The sequence below is a fragment of the Bombus huntii genome, chromosome 3 (assembly GCF_024542735.1).
Source record: "Bombus huntii isolate Logan2020A chromosome 3, iyBomHunt1.1, whole genome shotgun sequence".
Taxonomy (NCBI): Eukaryota; Metazoa; Arthropoda; class Insecta; order Hymenoptera; family Apidae; genus Bombus; species Bombus huntii.
The window spans coordinates 16757140-16779299 of NC_066240.1; the positions used below are offsets into that span (position 1 = coordinate 16757140).

At 34.3% G+C, this 22160-nt stretch overlaps 1 protein-coding gene across 12 annotated transcripts in view; it reads right to left on the minus strand.

Annotated features, from left to right (window-relative positions):
• Positions 1-22160, minus strand: part of LOC126864106 (hemicentin-1) — a 434856-nt gene that overhangs the window by 128056 nt on the left and 284640 nt on the right. For all 12 annotated transcript variants that reach the window (XM_050615075.1, XM_050615073.1, XM_050615076.1 and 9 more), the window contains one exon: positions 5939-6128. In XM_050615075.1, the coding sequence (XP_050471032.1) occupies positions 5939-6128 (190 nt within the window). The remainder of the gene's footprint in view (positions 1-5938; positions 6129-22160) is intronic.

Consider the following 22160-nt stretch of genomic DNA (forward strand, 5'->3'; position numbering starts at 1 on the left):
CTCGCTTCGATCCTTTAATCGTACATTTTAGTTTGTACTACGAAATTCCCCGGACGACTTTTATTTTATCTTCCTTTAATTTCTTTTTCTAGTCTGACGTTCCTTTTCAGTGAATTGTTTTTTTTTTCAATAGATTAATTTGTACAAAATGAGGAAACTGGAGAGGGGAGGAAATGATAGATTTCAAATGAAATAATAATAATCGAATAGATGAAAGCAACATTGATCACATCTCACCGTCAGCGTTATGTGTTGAAATTTAAAACATTTAAAAAAGTAAGAAAAAGTAAGAATGTTTTGTGTATTCGAAATAAATTAGAAGTTCTCATTTGTATTCTTGTCACAACCTTTTTCGGGAAGAAATTTTTTGTTCGTATCGTTTATATTCTTCTACGTGTAAATTTTTTCTTTTTTTCAATAACTGCTTTAAAGTCAATTTTTATTACAGCATATGAATAACGTGTCAATCTACCAAGTTTACATGACTCTTCTACTTCCGTTTGTTCGATCTGATGCGATAAAAGCGTTCGAAACAGCGATCCCCTAATTATTACACGTAAAACTATTTGTCTGAAGAATATCTACCTTAGATTTTCTATATTCCAGAATCTAGTAGAATTAAATTATATCAAAGAATCAAGCAAGAAAATGATGAACGACTTATTAACCGAACCATGTTCTGTTCTCGAGGTCAAAAAACACTTGAGAGTACCGAATGTTTTTTTGGATACCGATCTCGGAATTGAACCAATCGCACCCTACTTAAATCTTTGTCACGATCAGCTCGTTCTTATAAAATCGTTCGCGTTCCGTGATAGAAACTGATCTCATGGGAGGGGGGGGGGGACTGGAGGAGAAAAACAAGGCAACCGATTAAATCGGATGGCGGTAAATGAGAAAAGTTGGAGAAGAGACTGGATGTGGCGATAAAAGTTCCGAAATGTAAATGAACATAAAGCATCCCCGCTTTTCTTTCTTTTTTTTCTTCTTCTCATATATTTTTGTTTCTGTTTTATTTTAGACAATTCTGACCAGGCCAGCATCACGCGATAAGCGTTCATCCGATGGGCAAGCTGACGTTTTCAATTACATCGAACCCTCCATTATCGAGCCAGCGAGAAAATTTTTATCACGTTCTTACGATTCGGCGACAATCGACGAGGAACCGCGAGAAATTGTCGATGGTCGATGGGAAACCGGGCCAATAGGATAATAAAGTTCTCGCTAACTTTTCTCGATTCTTTCGACTTTTTCCCTCGTCGCCGGAAAAACTGGGTCGACTAAACGATTTTGCGAGTAACAACGACGTACAGGAATACATTTTTCCACGATATAAACGTATATCGCAGCAAGATAATCGATTTTGTTCAGACGTTGATCGTTGATCGCCTGGTTACTAGTTTAATATTTGAACTGCGGATATGTATGAATTTATAGGAAATTTGAAGACGTAAAAATATATGAAATTTTATTCAACCTACTCTGATGGATTATTTCATACAGTTAAATGACAAGGAATGCCAGATTATACGAAGCAATCATAAAACGACGAATAGCATAGATTATTTAACGTGTTTTAAAAATCGTGTTACACGGTGCGCTCTACGGTATAAATTTTCTATTTCTGTCACATATATTATCCTCTTTTTCTTTTCCAAGTTATATACTGTGTGTAAAATTGTCTTCATTTCTACGTATGCTTATGCTATTTTACTTAAGTTACCTTTTTTCTTAGTTTTTTACTTCAGCAGTCTGATTTATTCACCTCGCTTTTATTTCTGTCAGTCTTTATTTCTGTATAATAACGAAATTGACCAAACGTCTGATATGAATTTTACGAGCATACTAAATTTTCACACACATCACAATATATCACAAAGATTACAAGTGGTAGGCTAGTTATAAATGATAAAAATATTAACAACGTTTTTTGCATTGTATATTGATAAGATATAACAAATGTTTCCCTTTTTCCTACCTGGTTTCTTCGAAATGATTTTAATTAAAATAAATTAAAATTCCGCATCGGAATATTTCTTAAATATTCCTAACGTCTAATTCCATCTCCGATACATAGGATCTATGTAAAATAAAATATTTTTACGAAGAAAAATTCCGAATCTAAGGCTAGATTTACGTCTTGGAACCATTGTACCGGAAGAGCAGGATTACCTAGTATTGATTTGACCCATCATCCCACTATAGTACAAAGTAGTACTAAAATATAAAATTCGCTAGTAAGAGGATTTATTTTAGAAGTTACGAGTTGCGGAAAACCAATTTTTATATTCAGATGCGTTCTGAATTTTGACAAGCAGAATTTTTATAATATTGAAATATTAATACGTATTCGAAGACTACGATTAACCCATAAAAAAACCTGACTCCAAAAAGTAAGCAAAAATAATTTTTGATTTTGTGAGTTTATCTTAAAATTTCGTAAATCATATTTTCGTTAAAAATTTCGTCGCAATTATCAAGTTTCATTGTATCGCGTACGTTATTTGAAATAAATTATTTTTACGAAACCTAACAATTTACGCTTTTCAAGCTGTTCCTGACAGAAAAATGTGTACAATTACTTGTTCAACAACAGAAACGACCGAGCAATAAAAGGAAAACTCAAACGCAGATATTTTTTAATCTTTGTAGTGCTTGCATATGGAGATCCGTATTACTATGTCTACTACTTTGAAAATATGCTTCGCATTGCTGTGCAGTATATTACGAACCTTCGTGTTTCTATTCTTGATATATTTTTTAATTACGTTGAAATTATGCGTACGAAAGTTACGTTTTACTAAAACAGAAGAACATATACTTCATTATAATACGTTACATACTTGCTGTTAATTCTAACTGTAACATTAACTATTATAAATTCTATAAACACAGGATATTATACATTAGGAAATATTACAGTAATTGCTAACATTTTAAAATTGTATATTTTGTCATTAAAAAATAGATTAATGTAAAATACAATTTCCTGAAACTTTCGTATCATAAATCTCATTGGTCTCAACGAAGTGATATAACTTTCTCGTTTATTGTCAATTACCAATCATGCAGAAAATAAAATTAACGATCAACTACTATTACAGCTAAACTGCGTGTATTTATATAATTTCATATTTTTACGAGTATAACTAAGAAATTATATTTTAAATATACATTTTTATACCTTTAAATCTTTTACAAGTGCATGAACTCATCGTTCATCAACGAACTCGATAATATTTATCTTTTTCCTAATTTATCCACGATCATCGCTTTAATCAGAAATTTCGTGACAATACGCGCGAAACAACTCGACCAGAAAAATCTGCACGCTTTTCTTTTACCGCTACAACTGGATTATGCGGGCAAATCTCGCACGTAAGACGAGAAAACTTTGTTCACGAGTGTGTTTTCATCGTGATTCGCCAGGACGATCAAGAGGATGATTAACGCGAACGATCAACGTGATACTTTCACCGTAATATCAAAGTTAGAAATTCCTTCGAAACAACCGATTTATTCTCGCCTCGTCGAGACGAATATTCAGGAAAAATTAAGCGCATCGGAACAGATCGTTTGGTTGGCCTACTTTCTACGGCTAATCCTGGATTACCAGCTGTTCCATATTTTTGATACTATCCCCTCGTCAACGGAAGCTTTCACGGTGTCGCGTAAATGACGATAATAATTCTACCGTTTTAATCTCTTCGATGTAATATTCATTTTTCTGACGGTCCACGATCGAGTTTTCTCACCCCTCGCTCAGCCATCCGGAACCAGCGAATTCTTTGTGTTTAATGATCTACCATTTAAGTCGATTAAAAAGTCAATTTTTCTTCTGGAAATTGGTACATGCGTGATTCGAGGGAATATTTTAATCATTTTTATGGGACGAAGAAATTCGTTTCGAGAATATAAAATTATATTAGACGATACGCTTTATGTCTCGACTATTATGGAAATGTGTTTAATTTAAATCTGATGCAATCATTTTCAAATAAATCACTTTCTTGCCAAGTGCAATAATGTAATTGTTGAAAATGACAACGTGAGTTCGCGCTCGCCAACCATATGCAGATGCGCTAGTTACAATAAATAATAACTAGAAGATAGTTCTAGATATAATCGATAGATTTAAGCGATAGAATTAAGATATTCTTTTGCCTTTATCCCTGGTCCATATAAGAAAGTTTTTCGGCTCAGAACGGTATGACAGATTTATCCAAAGAACAAAATAATAGCTATTGTGATCCTATTTCTAAATAAAGAAATAACAACAGTAATAAGTACGGTCTATAATACAGACTTGAGAAGATAGGTGAAACGTAATGTTCGAAATAGTCTCTCTGGTTCTTCGTAATGAAATATTATGTGATAAAAAAATTAGAACAAGTCACAGAATCTCTATAAAAATTATCTTGAAGCATATCGTCCCGTCAGAGATGATTAAGAGTGTAATGCATTTTGTATAATAAAGTTTGCAATCGAATCTTTCTTACTTTTTCAAATATGACGTTTTTAACATTTCTCTTCTATGAGAAATGAAATTCTATTATACAGCTTTGAATCTCTGAAAAAATTGTTCTTAAGATTTTTGTTGTTATTTTTATACTCGGAGGTAGGATCACAATAGTTATTGTTTTATTGAATGGATAAATCTAGCACACCGTTCTGAGCCAAAAAACCTTTATTGCACGCGTTTACAAAAACCAGGGATAAAAACAAAAAAGCATCTTAAGCCTATCGATTAAATCTGTCGATCGTAACTAGGATTATCTTCTGGTTACTATCTCTTATAATTAACGCATCTGCATGTGGATGGCGATCACGAACTCACGTTGTCATTTTCAACAATTTTCAATATTCAGGAGATTATTTCTAACATCTACGACGTAACAGCAATAAAGTTGTTTCAATATGGAATTTGAAACGAGATTCGATCTACTTATAAATACGAGTAAGGTATTTCCACGCGACGAAGGAATTAATTTTGTACAGAAAACCTATACAATGTTACTCAAAGATATATATTTATATTCTTGATTAAGTGTATTTTGAATAACGATTTAATTATTGAACGTCATACACTGAACTGTATATGCTGTTATTTTCCGCTTAGAGTTTGCTTCATTTTGTGTTCACAGAAACTTGCTTCGAAGCGAATAGCGGCTTAATATCCACCAAACAAACCACGCAAACAAGATTATTAATTCTGCTTGAGCTTCATTGCGGTATTTCGGAAATGGGCTATAACAATGTCATAGAGGCGAGTATAAGACAACATTATAGCAAGTATTATCCAGCAAAAGCCTTAATAAATTTATTCCAAAATGTTTTGGAAATTTGCAAAAAATACGGACCCAAAAATCCAAATTAATACTAAATATTCTGCTAAAATTCATTTTGTAATTCCTCATATCGATTCAAATTTATATGATGCGAATATAAAAAAACTGATTATTAACTTCGAAATGAAGAACGCTTGATTATAAATACACATCTCGAGTATTCGACCACAGAATGTTAATTAAACCGTGAGTCACAAAAAATTGACTATAAATCTGAATTTCTGATCAAGTCGTATACAGTCGTACGTTAAATTTTACCTTGATTTCGACTGCATTTATATATTTATACTATATGGACACTTTTCGATATAGATTATTTTTCATCTCATACCCACAAGGAGATAGTAAATACTACTTTCTATCGTTTGCCACTACGTTTCATACGTTTTGTTAATATTAATATATCGTTAATATAAACCGAGCAAAGTGTGCACATACTCACGAACGACAATATACGTATGTATATTACGATTATCATAGCGAAACGTAGGGCCACGTCTTGTCGCCTGTTAATACGACAGGCTGTCGTCGCCTGTGTTATCTAGGAGACGCGAGAAAGCAACGATAAAGTTAAGATACGTGTGCTTTACCTGACGGCGATGTCGTTGTTCCCGCGCGTAATTCCGACGTCCTCGCTGAAAATGAAGATACGCGTCGCTCCGCGATACCATTTGATGCTGTGAAGCCCTTCGCACTGTGGCAATTTCAGCACGCACGGTAGTTGCACCTCTGTACCTAGTTCGGCGTGCTTTACGCTCTTCAGCCATGGCTCGCTGCTCCCTGAAACAACGTACGCAAACGCCGTGAATTGCGTGCAGTTCGTTCACTCGTTCGTTCGTTTGCCTGTTTGTTTGCCGGCTCGTTGTTTGCAAAAAGGATGAAGTTCTGTAGGAATGATTTCGCGTCGCGTGAACGTGACCGTTCTCCACCAGTTTACAGATCCGATCCTGTCGGAGACAGTTATTAAACCATCGTCACGTACCGTGATACGAGAAAACACGCCTTTGAATTTGCAGTTGGTTTAATCCTGAAGAAATAAGATAGCACCGATTGGATTTTTAAGTCAATTCCTATGTCGATGACGCGGTACTCATTTTCGCTACTTTTAAGAAATTTTTATTTTCTTATTAGAAGCCAGAATCGCGATAGGTTTCCAGGTCTTTGAACATGAAGAAGCTAATTTATATTTTAAGAAATTTCAAACATCAACATTTTACAGGACCGCGTGTAACCGTGTACGGCGAGTACATTCCTTTTTGTCAACGTAAAGATTGAAACTACTCGGAATTACGAGGATAGGAATTTTTGTCGGATTATTTATCGAACGTGGTTTATACTGCGGAGCGAAGGATACTGTAAAATAGAGAAAGAAAAATGTTATTAAAGTTCAACGATCTGAAGATTGTACGTTACGGTACGTTATGGTCGAAGAACATTTTTCATAAGTTGATTCGTAGTAAAACTAAAGGAATTTATGCTTGATAATGTCCAAGTGCATTATCAATCAAGATGTTGCTTGTAGAAAAGAAGTTCAATTTTTATTGTACAAAAAATTGATTAAATGATCGCAAAAAAAGGAATAATATTGTCCATTATTTAGTATTAAAGTAATAAATAGCTATGTATATTTGTAGGAAAATATAAATTTTTTCTAGCTAGCTACGATAATGGCAAAGTATCGTAGCTTGGCAATTTCCCAAACTAAAAATCCGAAGGCAAAATATCCTTAACTCTTTGTTACGACGTTCGGATAGGATACATGAATGTTTATGAAGCTTCATCGTAGAAAGTCAATCTTTTCTCGATGAACCAGAACGCATTTCGCGAAATGTCATAGTACGCGAACGTTTCAATATTTATCTGCTATTGTCGCTAAAGCTATAAATATAGCAAGCCCCGCGGAGAGATATGAAATGAAAAATCACAACGAAGAGTCGCGACGTAGCACAGAATGCGAAACAATTTTTTCCTACCGGTCCGCCAAAACCAGTAATACCAATTGCATTCATTAAATCATGCAATTCTACATATCGTTTTAATTGCACATATTGAAACGAAATAAAATATCATCGCATATGTATAAATGGAAAATATTTCAATTTTAACATCTACAACGATATTTTATTATCCGAATGGAATTTCAATATTTGCTTTGTTCCTCGTTACAAAAAAATTCCTTTAATAGATTCATTTATATTATTATAGAAAAAAATAATCGTTACATTTGTAACGTTAAATCAGAGTTAAAAAAACATCTTGGATGTTAAAAGCATTCTGATCTACGTGCACCCTCTGATATCACGTCGTGAAAGCCGTAGTAAATTTCGCAGTCACAACTTATGATAAACAAGAACATAATTCTTAGTTAATTCACGCGAAAACTCGGCACGACCGAGTGAGAAGAGCAGAAGAGGGCGAGAGAAGGTAGAGAAGTTGTGAAACTAGAAGCTCCTTGGAAATTGACGATTTAAGGTGATTTATTAGCGGTTTCTGTGACTCCAGGCCACAATTTCATACGACGTCTGGCGAACTTCCTTTAATTCCGTCTAACGAGATCGTTAGAAAAGTGTCCAACTTTCGATTAGTAAATTCGATAAATAATAAACAAAGATATTACAGAAAGAAAAGCGCGTATACGGTAAGTATTTCTCAGATCTTCTTTCAGAACTTTATCATTCGCTTTCAATCGATAAAATCAAATAAATGTAAATAAATTGAAGTTTTTTGATCGTAGCTTTCTACAAATATACTTTTCAACAAGCTGTCACGTATTGGCCAAAAAGCTTTGACTTTTTCTCAAATATACGTAAGTACAAAATCGCGTGAAGGTCTTAGATTATCTGTGAAAAGAAAATATTGTTTGTTTTGTTTGGATGCTTTGGATGCTTGTTACCATTTTAATTTTGTCATTATTTTTTTTTTTTTTTAATGAAATATTTAGTCTCTAGTTCAGTAATTGATTAAAAAGATATTGATCGTGTACGATATTTTAGATTTTAAGTTTTCACCATGTTATTGGATTTACAGGAGCAGTGTATGTTGTATCAACGTTTCGTAGACGTTGCAGTCTACTTCTGAAAAGTTTCTGGCTTGTCCTAAAGAAGTAGACCGCAACGTCTACGAAACGTTGATACAAAATACAACATACATAGGATTGCTCCCGCGAAATCAATAACATGCTGCATATAATATTCTTCCATTTTTTCAATGATGCAGTCTTTAAATGTAATTTCATACATACTAAAAATTACTTAATATAAATGTAATTTTAAATATAATCGATACAATTTTTAAATATATGTATAATTCGACATAACTGCGCTTCGTATTTTCTACCATTCTGTTTTCAGTCTTTTAAGAAAGTGAATTTTACATACGGTTGAGAAGGGTTGGGAAGTTAACATCAACTGAATAAAATAATCATAAACGGAACCTTCCTTTTAGCAGTCGACATTCTTAGTTCAGAAAAAAGAGAACAAAGAGAAAAAAGACAAAGAGCGACTCGTCTCTCGCATTGAAATATGTTATTTGGCATTCAATTTTTACGTCTCTCGGTTGTTTCCACGATTTTCCAAATGTTGCTGGCAAACGTTTGAGCAATATTCGTGGTTACGGAGCCGCATAAACATATCGGCCATAAAAATCCCGACCGCCATTGAATCGTAAAGCTGTCTCGGAGGAGACAATAATCAGACATCGGATTTCACGGATCATAACTTATTGAAGTATCGAAACCCGATAATATTTTCATGATAAACTACGCACCGACGAAATCCTACTAAAAGAAATACAATACACGCTCGACGAGCATCAAAGGGACGTTTTTCAGTGGTAGATATTGAATTACGCACACCATCATCTCTCCCCCCCCCTCTCTCTCTTCGTCTTTTTTTCTTTCTGTTCGAATGCTTATGACAGAAAATTGTGATTGATTTGAATTAGAAATACCAGTTTCTTCGCACGTTTTTATTTATTTTCGCTTTCCTGTCATCGTTGCTGTAACATTTATTTCATAATTATTCTCCGTATTTTTCCCCAATGTTAAAAAGTAATTTATTCGCGATAGCATCGATCTTAGAATTGAACAATTATTTCTTATACTTTTATTCAAGATCGTTGTTTTATATTTTATCAAAATTCTTCATGTTTTCTTCAACGAAACATCAAATTGTTGTTGGCTTCTCTTCGATTCTCTTTCAAACGACTCTTCCGTTTTAATCCTCGCGTACCAATGGCAATCTTAATTTTTATACAATCTTTCATATCTTCATCTTTTATATCTCACAACGAAACTCTCGTTTCACACGTTGATCCACACCGCTTTCCCCGTGTCTGACTCCAACATACCTTTTTACTTTATCACCGACTATCGAACCATCTTATTATCTCCGCACGATAGGCAGAAGAGAGAAGAGGAAAGTTACTTATGTTCCGGGGCCACGAGGGTGTAGACGAAGAAGACACGAGAATGTTAAAAGGGTAGGCGTTATCCAATACTATGGGAACGAAAATCTGTTAGAGTTCGGATGGGGCTCGCAGATGGCAAGTGCTAGAAGCAACGTCTGCTTATCTTCGCCCGGGATTGGATCCTGAAACCATATCACACCGCAAATATTACGTTCAAATGGTGAATAATGGAGTATGTCGAGAGCTCTCATATTACAACTTCATTCTTCGTCTCCAGTGACACGACTCGCCTGGATGTTTGACGGTTCTTAACCCTTAGGAAACTACCACCAAGTCTCTTAACTCGTTGCTTATTCTCGAAAATGTGTTCTCTATTATTCCTCTTTTCGGATTTTTTCCACCTTCTTCTTTTTTTCTTTTCGCTTAAACGCTTGACTGCACAAGGTACGAAAAATCAACGTGGTTATTATGCGATGTTTCGTTCGATTAACATATCATCTGTGTTCGTGTTTGATTTCAGTTTTATCGTACAAGAGTATTTCACTTATTTGTTTAAATTTCTCTACGGACGAATTTAATCGAGATCATGAAAGGGTATTTATTTTTTGGTCCTCGGTTATGAATAGAAAATATATTTAGAAATATTAAAGAGGATGGATAATGTTGGATAATCAAAACATGTATCGATATTTCGTGAAATCGTACTAAGTATGCTAATGGTATATATCAAAATAATTTTATGAAAAGGTATTTGTATGAAATTTCTTACTGTTCTATTTAGCTAAATAATTTTTGCCGCTAAGTACCTCGTACAATTGTAATATACAGATTTAAAGTCAGTATCACGTATAAGAGTAAATACTAGTCTAATTAATCTTTCATTAAATATATAATTAAGCAAAATAAACATAATTAATGTGCGCGTATTCTGCAAATAAATTATTCCATCGTTCCTATATAACAGAATTAGATACTCTGTCATATACAATAATCATTTACTTCGACATAATATCAAGTGAAATTATTCCTATCGTCGTGTCTAGTTTTTTCGTTATTAATTACGCTATTTAATATAAATTTGTAAATGTTTTTTAAAGTTTACGCCAGCTAAGCGACAACTACAGTTTCACGATATTTACATTGCTCACGCTGCAATCAGTTACGATATCGCGTAACAGTATCGCAAAAAGATTTTCTTTTTCTCATATAAAAGCAAGAGTGTGCCAGACACAATTTTATCTTGACGTAAAATTCTCTTTCATGCAGCAAGTTCTGCAATCAATTATTAAATAAAACTAGACATATATACGAGTATAAAAAAATTAAGCGAAGGTCAATTAAATAGATATATACGATATACGATACATTTAGTAACTACCGCATAATGTTGTAAAATAAAAAATTACCATTTTTCATTTTATTCGTGTCATTCGCAGAATCGAGATCGAACGGGATCGCACACGCTTAAGAGGGGGATTAAATGAATGAACTTCCAGCCGATTAACAGTTCAGTCGAAACACAGCTACCGTGATAAATATTTATCGTGTGAAATTGCACGCATATATAATGACAGAGGATTTACAGACGCGTCGAATACGCGCCTTGCCGAATTCAGGAAATTCTGTCGCCGCGAACAGTGCAGTTCCTTCGAATTTCTAATAGCCGTCTAGTGACACCGTTTCTGAGGAGCATCTGTGCTGTGTCTTCACCGTTTTATCGCACTATCACTCCCTTGAGCTGGTTACTTGAACACGGCATATTGTAGAAAATTCATTCGAAAGCAGAGCTAGAATTCGACATGGGGCAGAATTTCACTGGCATTCAGCATCCGATTTATTTGGCTCTTTCTATTTGAACCATCGTTCGTGAGATTTCTGCCATATGAGATACGAAATATCAAAAGAATACGATCAAAAGAATTTTATTCATTAAACATCGTAGCGTGTTTTATACTCCAGAATCGATGTTCCTAAAAATGTACTTGGAATCTCTGGACATCGAGTGAGATTGGATGTAAAACGCGATAAAAGCGTGTAACAAGTGTAATAAACGTTATAAGCGTAATGAAAAGTTCATTGTTACAGCTTGTACCCAACAATCAACAATGAAATTTATAATATCGATAATGAATGCATAATTGTATTTCATATCCGAATGAACATGAATGAAGTGTAATCAATAGTAACTTAACTCTGCTGTGGATTTTTAATTTTACCTAATAAATATATATATAGTAACCACGGAGGTAATAAAATATATCGATACGTGAAAAATAGAAGGACAATAATTTAAAGTTTAGAATACCGATTGTGTGTTTGTATCGTATTTTTTTTTTCTTTCTTCTTTCGTACGAAGTATATTCAGCTTGAAGTATCTTGAAATTTAAAATCGTATGAAAAAGCAGAAAGAATTTCATTTCATACGTAAATAATGAGCGTAATATATCTTTTAATTATGTTGTTCTTTGTAACGTTAGCGATTTAAGAATGAGCTTGTGCATTTCGTTAAAAACTATTGACACAACTTTATATTTTAACGCTCCTACCGCTCCAATTCTATTAGAATTTCGATAAGACACTATACTTACTATGCTGAAAGTGATGTATTATTCTACGTTTGATCGAAATTTCTTATATTTCTTTAAAACACTTTCAGAAATTTATCTTCAAGATACGATTCTAACACTGCTTCTTTTTTCTAACTAAATTGTAACAATCGTCTCTCTTTGTGCACTTTTTTTCAAATCCGACTAAACACAAGAATTTAATGTAACAAAAAAAAAAAAAAAAAAAAGAAAGAAAGACCGATTTCGTCAAATACAACGTAGTTTGCATCGAATGGAATTCTTCGTGGTACTATAGAGAATTCACGTTTACAAATCTGGGTCAAAGGGTAGCATGTTGATTTCATTGAATGCTACAATGCATGCAGAATTGCTGTTGGACTGGAAGCACTTGTAGATTCAGGGGCAATGGAGTAGACACCGTGTTTGTTTCTTTGCTGAGACATAGGAGATGAGGTTAATAATATCGATATATCACAGAGCTTTCCTTTTCTTGCTTTCTCAGCGACGAAGAAAGGCAATATTCCTTATACGCACGTAGATATATTTTCTAAATAATTAAAATCTGTACAATTTGACTTTTTATATATTTTAAGTAATCGTAATTAGTTATATTTCTATGAAACTTAGGGCTGTACAACTCACGCGATTCAATTTTATATGTTACGGACAGAAAAAAAGGAAAAAGGGAATTTAAATGAATTCCATTTGAATTCATAAGTCGAAAACCAAATTTTCTGATCCCATCGGATAATATTCAAATCGTATTTTTTTAGGTATGACTAATGAAAACGCGATTTGTCTTATTTCACATGTTTATCCGGACACGACGTATACGCAAATCTATGCAGAATTAATTAATTCGAATTAAATTCATAAACTAGGTTAATTCAAATTGGAATCAATTGAACCACAGAGTACACGATCGATAAAATTTCACATTACTAAGGCACATAGTGGAATGAAAGCTTAATATTTGCATTGAAAGACAAGCGTAATGTTTCGATTTTTTTCGACGCTTGATTGGATCCAGTTTTCTGAAAATCGCCAATATTCCGCAAAATTTTGCTGTTCTATTCTTTTCATATTATCGGCGGATCCTCCTTTTTATGAAAATTTTTATTAAAAAAAAGAAAGACAAAGAGTACATATCAGCTATCGGAAATTGGAGTTCACGCGCGAGATTTTTGCAGAATTTTTCTTCGAGCACGAAATTAAAAGAGGACAGACGATCTCGATAAATCGAACAAACTTTAATATTATTCGACAATTTCTTCGAGATCTCTCGTCCTTCTCGATTCGAAACGATTTCCATATTTTCTTCGCGTTTTGTGGATACCAAGAGAAGGAGAAAACCGTGCTGGAGGATCAAACCTGAAAATCCGCGCGATCTCATATAAGCGTTTCCCTCAGACTCGCAATGCAAAATCGACCGTGTTTCCATGTCATCTATGTGTGTGCTGTGACAAAACCACGGTAACAAGGTATAAGATATATAGACTATAAAAATTCGATACGATATAAACGAATTCCAACTAAAAATTAAATTTTACATTTTACCAATTACGTTACATAATTGTAAAAGTAACGATTCTCTTGACAGTCTTAGTATCAAAAAGAGCCAACAGTAATATATAAATACAAGTAAATAAGAAAATTTAGTCAAATGTGAGAACAAAGTTCGACAATGCGATCGAAGAAATAATTGATACAAGTCTAAAAATTTCGGAACCACCAAGTATAGCAGCGTAACGAAGGATTTAGAAATGTCTCTACAAATCAAAATAATCCAAGAATGGTTTTTCATCTTTCTTGAAAAGTGTCAAAGAATGTCTCAGTATCTTTAAAAACAAAAAGAAGTCAACCGATGAAACGATTCCGATGAAAGTTAAATAGACAGGGTTCGAAATAGACAGCGAACGAAGGAGAAAAATCAACGCGCTCCATTTTCTAATTGATAATAATTTTATCGACCGAATCATTCAAACAAACTGAGTCAGCCATTTAAATAGTTAACTGACCGTCGGCTAATCGATTAACTCCGCGTTTAACTAATTATGGAACGTGCAAGATGCAAATTCTGCGGGACGTTTGAGTCCGACGCAGCTGACCGATTTTCGCATATATTCCGATCGAATATTCGTCGCTTTCGTTTTGTAAACTGCATATGCGATGCCTGGCGCAAGAACAAGTCGCACGGGCTTTTGATAAATCTTTTTGCCCGTAAACGGGTTCGAAAATCCTTCGTCAATTTTTATTCATTTTCTTCGCTGTTGCCGCGAGAAAAATATCGTTGATGAATTCAGGAGAAAATTTCATCGCGTTATTTGGAATTTCGTTTAAATGCAACGTTAAATGCTTGTTGATTTCAATGAAGGTAAAAATGTTCTTCCGTATACTATGAAATTTTATGCCTTTTGAAAATCGATACGTCATAAAAATTTGCTATTAGCAAACTATCAGTAGATTATTATCTACTTTAAAAAATGTTACACTACGCTTTGTCCATTAATTTATGCTCGATCGTGTAGATTTAATGAAAAGAATACTTTTAGCAAGGCGAATTTAATTAAAAACAAATCTGAAAAGTTGACGCTATCGTAAACCAACTTTAACGCGCTATGTCTCAGTTCGAAGTTTGTATAACTTTAGTTGAAAGTTAGTTTTAAATTAGGGGATCTCTTTAATCGCACCTGGGTGTATGCATATGCTTATACGGGACGAAGAAGGGTATGCGTTTAAGAAAAGGGATCTGAAAGCATTTTCTCCGAGAGAAAAATTTAAGAAAACATAACCGCAAGCTGTGGAAAGGAAGTAGTGGAACAATGAACGAATTTCAGCAACATTTCACAATTTTAACTCTTTTCCTTACTGTCTTTTTATAGTAATAATTGGTACATATACGTCAGTTGTTTCATTATACCTTTGCCCATCCTTTATTGCACAATAATGTAATCATTAACGTTTAAGTAAGTAAATTTATTCTAATTCCTCTTGCATGCACGTAGCTTCATTGTATAATTCGTCTGTCACGTTGAACGAATTTTACAATGTATAATTAAACATTTTATGCTGCCCATTTCTCCCTCTTTTATTACAATGTAGTTTCTTCTCAGATTGTTTCCTTACAACGTTTCTATGTCCTCTTTGTGTTCTGCGGTCCACGGCTCCAGAGTTGCAGTTAAAGGTTCATTAAAATGAATCGAGTTTAATCTTCTGAGAAATTATTTAAAATACCGTTAACCCGCTGTTCGTGATTCTAGTAAAACAATAATTTCGAAGTAATTTCATATATTTGCTGGCAACGATGCGATAAATTATCTAGAATTTTCGTGTTTGTACATGCAATCTATTTGAGAAGTAAAAGTTGCGCGTGTAGGTAGATACATACATAGGTTCGCACAGTGATTTAACCGTACGAGGGATTATTACCCACGTGAAATAACGAACCTTTGAAACACAAGTGGTGCTATTCGAAAGTGCCACATAACAAGTGTCGACTTTCCGCATTTTCTATTCGAAAAAGCGTTCTTAATTTAAACCTTCCGCCATGGCTAGCGAGTTTTAAAAAACTTTCTTCTTGAAAAGTTTTAAGCACATCCACTGGCTATTCGAAATGCACTCAACTTTTGAAACTTCTAGCAAGTTAAACGCTTAATAACTACAACGATTTTTAATATCAGACAGGGTTTCGGCATTAAACTTTCGAATTTGTCCATGTTACGTTTAAAATTTCAGGAATCTCAATGACAGACGATGTATTTTCGATAATATTATATTTACGTTGCCTGAAAACGCTTAAGTTACTTAAGTTAAGTTAAGGGTTCCGATTTTCTAATGTTTCTCGTAAAATGTCATAACAAATGCTATACTCTGCATATTTCCTGTCTATATCTTTACGTATTATATCCATTCTTTGCATTTCCATACTTTTAAATTTCCCATAAGCGCGTAAGAGCGTGCGGATTTCTTCTATAGTCTTCGTATCACGATTGACCGATCGACGATTTAAAATGTCTTATAGACTCGTCGATTTTTCATTTCTTCGACTCTTAATTTTCGGAGACGTCACACTTACTCGATCAACAGTTCCATATTCAAGAAGACGTTGATTTACCGCGATCGATCGATCCTCGCCATTCGAGCTATATTCCCGTTAGAAACAACGATAGTTTCGATCTGGGTTAATCGGGCTCGAATTTATTAACGGAACGACCACGTTTATCATGATTCGCGTTTCATTTCTGGCGTGTCAGAATTACGTATTCCGGTGGCCACATGACTATCGAGATCTCGGGAATCGCGCGCGTAATCCGGAGCGGAGATGCACGCGCGCAGCGGGTTCACGCTCGGCCAGCGGAGAAGCAATTTTCGAGCGAAACTTTTTGCATCAACATGTAAATTGGCCACAGAAACGCGCTCGGCCTGGATAAAGACACCGGGAACGCTTGCCCGGATAATGGGAAATTAGACGATCCGTCATAGGTGGTTCCTCGCGTGGCTCCACGAATTTACATCGAGCAATGGAACGATTTTCGTTGGAAAACTCGACGACTCTCGAAAATTGAATCGAACTTCGTCGATGGAAATTTCGCCAAAGCCAGTTCGTTCGGCACGATCGATTTATGTTCTGCCATTTATTAGCGAGATGAAAAATATTCGTTCGCTGTTTCGCGTATCGACGTTCGTTGCTTGTTTGATTGGTAATTGATAGCATAACCGAGCAAGGGTTGATTCCTTTGAATGAAAAAGTAAATTGAAAATTTTTACATGTGTCTTCGTTCTTGAAAACAACATTTTTGAGGGTCTATAACACAAGACAATATCAGATTTCATGGATGAATAAAGGGGAAATAAAATATATTGGATGTAAGTTAGAATGTATGTATTATGCGATTCCATTTACTATATACAGGGTGGTTGGTAACCATGGTATCCAGGAGGGTGATTCTACGCGAAAAAAGAAGTCGAAAATATAGAATAAAAATTTTTCGTTTGAGGCTTTGTTTTCGAGAAAATCAACTTTGAATTTCCGCTCGGTACGCGTGCACTTTATCACGTCTCGTTATAATGGATCTCACTGTAGATGGTTATCTCGATGGAAAAATTAAAAAAAAAAATTTTTTTTTAAATTTTTATTCTATATTTTCGACTTCTTTTTTCGCGTAGAATCACCCCCTTTCCGCTTGTACCACCAGTTACCAACCACCCTGTATAACACAAGACAATATCAGATTTCATGGATGAATAAAGGGGAAATAAAACATATTGGATGTAAGTTAGAACGTATGTATTATGCTATTCCATTTACTATATATATATATATATTATTTACGCGAAACTTTATGAAACTTTTCTTCAATTGCAAGAAAGAAAGTACTTTATAATCCTGTAAGAACTACTTGAAACAGTTAATTGTTAAGGAAGACGAGAATTTCTTCGATGCACGTATTATTTAACAAAGTTATAATTTGAAAAAAATTCCTTGAATGTGAACTGTGAACTTCTCCAGCAACAAAATGCCAGCCAGCAAAACTGTCTGCGAATTTTAATATCGGCTAATACCAGACGCTATATTATTATGTCACGGATGCGTGCGTTCAGAGGTAAATTGCCACGGTCCATTCTGCGATAATTTCACTACTCGATCGTGAAATCTCGTGTCAGGCTTCATAGAGGGGTGAGAAATATGAGGAAGTCGTGAAAGGTAAACGAACGTGCAAATTCGCGCGATCGCGAATGTCTGGACGAAGCAAAACTGCGTCGAAGATAAACTCTGTCAGTAAGCAGCTTCTGTAACGACTTAGTCGGGGTTTTATGGATCTTCTGGAAGTATAAAATAGCATATGTAGCGGAAAGTTAGTTTATCGGATCCGTTTCTGACCGAAATTGTGCCTTTTATGGCGGATCGTGTTCGTGGGTTCGACCGATACAGCGTTTTCCGAAAATAGAAACGCTAACGCACCTTGCGCAACCAATGCCTGTACGCCACTAGTTTTGAATTTGTTCCACAAACTCGAATTTCACAAGGATATTCACTGATTTGCGCGAGGATGGATGTTGCGACATATTCGCGTAATAAATATCTATACGAAATTAAATTTTGCCTGGTTTTAGAGTCCACGAAGCTGCTATTAGGTTGGCAACTAAGTGATTACGGATTTTGTCATTAGGTGGAAATGATAAAATCCGCAATCACTTAGTTGCCAACTCAATATTTTGTCTTTGTGCTGACGATCTTTTACGGTTAATTGTATTACATTGAGTGACAAGGAAAGCATAGCGTTTTCGACAGTCGATGTATTATGCGTATATTTTATTGTAATGCTTGTCTAATAATTTTTCACAAGAAAAACAGGCAATAACTGTTTAACATTCGACAAGAGTTCATCTCATCTCATTTATATCCTAATTGTTACAACGCATATCTTTATCATAAGAAAGTGAGCAGTTCGCAAACGTGCAAAAGCCACAATTACTTGACAATGAAACTAATTTTTGTAGAAAAACAATCATGAAGCTATCCGATAAATGACGACAAATTGAAAAAAACGATGCATATATTGTTTAATAATTTATTAATTCTACTAAATGTTTCTAAATTATTCTTGAATTTCACTACTCCTGAACATCCCGATAAATGTTCTTTTTCTGAAACAATGGCTTCTGGTTATGTAATAAATGGATGCGATAAGGATAAAAGATAGAATGACAGAATGGTTAAGTTAAGCTTAGGTTTTGGATGAAGTATGTCACTGGGGTTTATGATACCCATGTTGGGGTTGGCAGAGGAAAAACTGGTTTCGATTGATGTGAGTGGTTTAACAAACGAGATCTACCATTCTTTGTTTTATTCCTACCATTTTGGGCATTTCAGAGGAACCATTAAGTACATCTTATAATTTTTCTCACAAATATTAATCATATTCTTGTCCCCTATGTTTCGCGTTATAGCAGGATTTAGGACAAAACTCATTGTTTCAGTGAATTGTGTCTCTTGAAGCAGAACAATAACGAAGGATAGAAAAGAAATTGATTGTTTTACTGATTCTAGGGCAGAGCACGACCATATCGAAACCTTATAAATCACTCAACCAGTTCTATCGTTAAGTGAGTTAAGATCGTGGAAATATATAACTATAGATGTCTAAAAAGGTGTAGATTCTGTTGTGTATCGATGCTTTTGCTATTTTACGCTACGCTAATCTATCTTTAAAATAGTTCTGACATCGAAATATCGCCGATAATAGTCGATAATACAATATGTTGTTACGTTAGAAATATTACATTATGATGTAATTAACGAGCAGTTTCATTTCCGGAATTTCATAAAAAATTTGATTTGACAAGTTAAAGATCGCTATAATATTGCCTTCGGATGAACGGTGGCAATTATAGTCGTGAAAAGCTTATATCTCGGGTATTAACTTATCATTTTCTTGTCGGAACTTTGGTCTTCGTAACTCTTCACTGATCCTTGCTGATCTTTTTATTGTTCATGCGATTTTTCTTGCCTCGGCAAACAAAGTTCGATCAAACCTGATTCCCGTCATTTACAAAAGTTTATATTGAACTCTTTATATTAAAATTTGGATTAATTAAAATTATATTTTTTTTATTCAATCTAGTATATCGTTTAAGTATTTAGATAGTGTTTATTCAGAAATGGAAATTATTGAACTACTTTTTAGATTAAAGTCGGAACATCTGAAACGTTTCAACGGAACGGATATAATTAATTTTCCTACCGTTTAATTATTCTAAAAAAAATTATACGATAACTACAAATAAAGATAAGTCCATTTTTACTGATCTTATGATACTTAAATTTGCATAGGAAGTAAAATCCTGTACAGAACAATAACATAAAAACGTAACTTAAAATGTAATAAACATAAAATATCTGCATAATTTCAGTACTTAACATGTTTCATAGTATTTTATGTGAGATTTACATTCCTACCTGCTAAAAAAAAATCTTGTTTTATTCTCTTCATCCTCGCGGCGTTTACGACTTCAACTGTACAATTTATAAATCGTTTTGCATGAAAGTGCGATATACCGAGTTTATTTTTATCATTTCCTGCGTTTATAAGGGTGTTGCGTGCAATGAATTTTTGAAACAAAGTAGATCTAACAGAAAAACGAAGAAGATATTTTCATGGTGCGTAGCAACCATTAGCAAGAATTATCTCTAGATCTAATCCAACGAATTAAAGCTCATCCAAATAAAGATTATACGGACAAAAAGTACGACAAATCCATTTCTGTTAATATCCTCATTATCAATATTTTCACTCCTATGCTATTTTATGGTTAAAAAAAATATTTTCTTATAAAACACGCGCACCTATATGTTGTTAAACACGTATTTAGTCGCAAAATCAAATGGAAACATAGTTTTGACGCGGAATTCGTTGACAAAATATCGAATCTTAAATTTGCCTTTTTACAAAATATGAGAAATGAGACTCGTCATGTTGGTCGTCTGTCGTCTTCAAATATCGTCGATAATACGAAGATGTCGATTAACGAGACATCGAAACGCTCGTTATCTATCTAAAACCTAATAAATTGACTAATTCAGCAGTTACGGCTATTTTTGGAACGCCCATAATCGCGATAATAACATCTCCATCGACTGGCAGGCATAACGCGTTCCTCCATGTTTCAGAACTACCATCATACAGAAAGATATTATCGCGTGGATAACGTGCATGTTTTCATTCTTGAAGAAGGAATTATGGAAATTCGCGATCGTAAAATCACGACTTACGAATTTATAGCATTGCCTCGTTTTCAGTATACGGTTCATCTTGAGAAAAAGAAGATGATTCATGCAGAGCTGCTCTATTCACGGTGTAATCAAAAGCTTGTCAACCGAACTTGCCTGTTCATCGAGTTCAATTTACATCGTACGTATCCATATGTGCGGAGCAAAGCAGAAAATAGAGGATTGAACGAGATATATTAAAGGTATGCCGATGTAATTACTAGGTTTGCAATAGCGAAACGAGTTTTCTAATCAAATCGCGCGTGACCAAACAGATGGCCGTTTGTTAACACGGAATTTCTTTGCCAATGTTTTTTTCACCACATGTAATTTGTATTGTGGGATTCGTTCGTTGCATGTCTCCTTTGAACGGACATACTCGGTGATATGTTTCATTGAATTGACACTGTTTGAAATACGAGTTTGAAATAAGGTTAATACGAGTTTATTCGTTGAATAGAATATAGAAAGGTAAAATATTATTAGTAAGTTAATTTTTATCGGACACAGGTCCTTATCGATTCCCGCAAGTATCGAAAAAATTGTAAAAATATTTTTTATACAAGCGGGCGAGAGTGTATCATTCGAAAAAACACGATAAATATGTGTTTCTTTACTTTTTTATTTTTTGTTTTCGATATCATCCAATTGTTGGGATGAAAACGAAGTTAATATGATAGTCGAAAATCGAAATAATCTGTCAAATCGAAAGATATACGTAACTCTTTAAAAAGGAAGAGAGAAAAAAAAAAAGAAAAATGCGTGACAGATGCATGAATTTTTTTAATTTTGCAAAACCAACAAGAGCATAACCAATCCTACGACGATCGAAATTTTTGAAATGTTCAAGAGGATGACAAAAAACACGAATTTCATCCAAAAATCAAATGAAAATACCAGTTTGGTGACACAGGTATTGGTTGGGAACGTTTTGAACTTTAAAATTGCTCTTCCATAGAACGCGAAAAATATGGTTTATCGTGTATTTCCCCTGTGGCCATCGTATATTATTATGTTCGTTTATTTTTCACGCAGCCATCGAGGTCGAAATTCGTAAGAACTTCATGA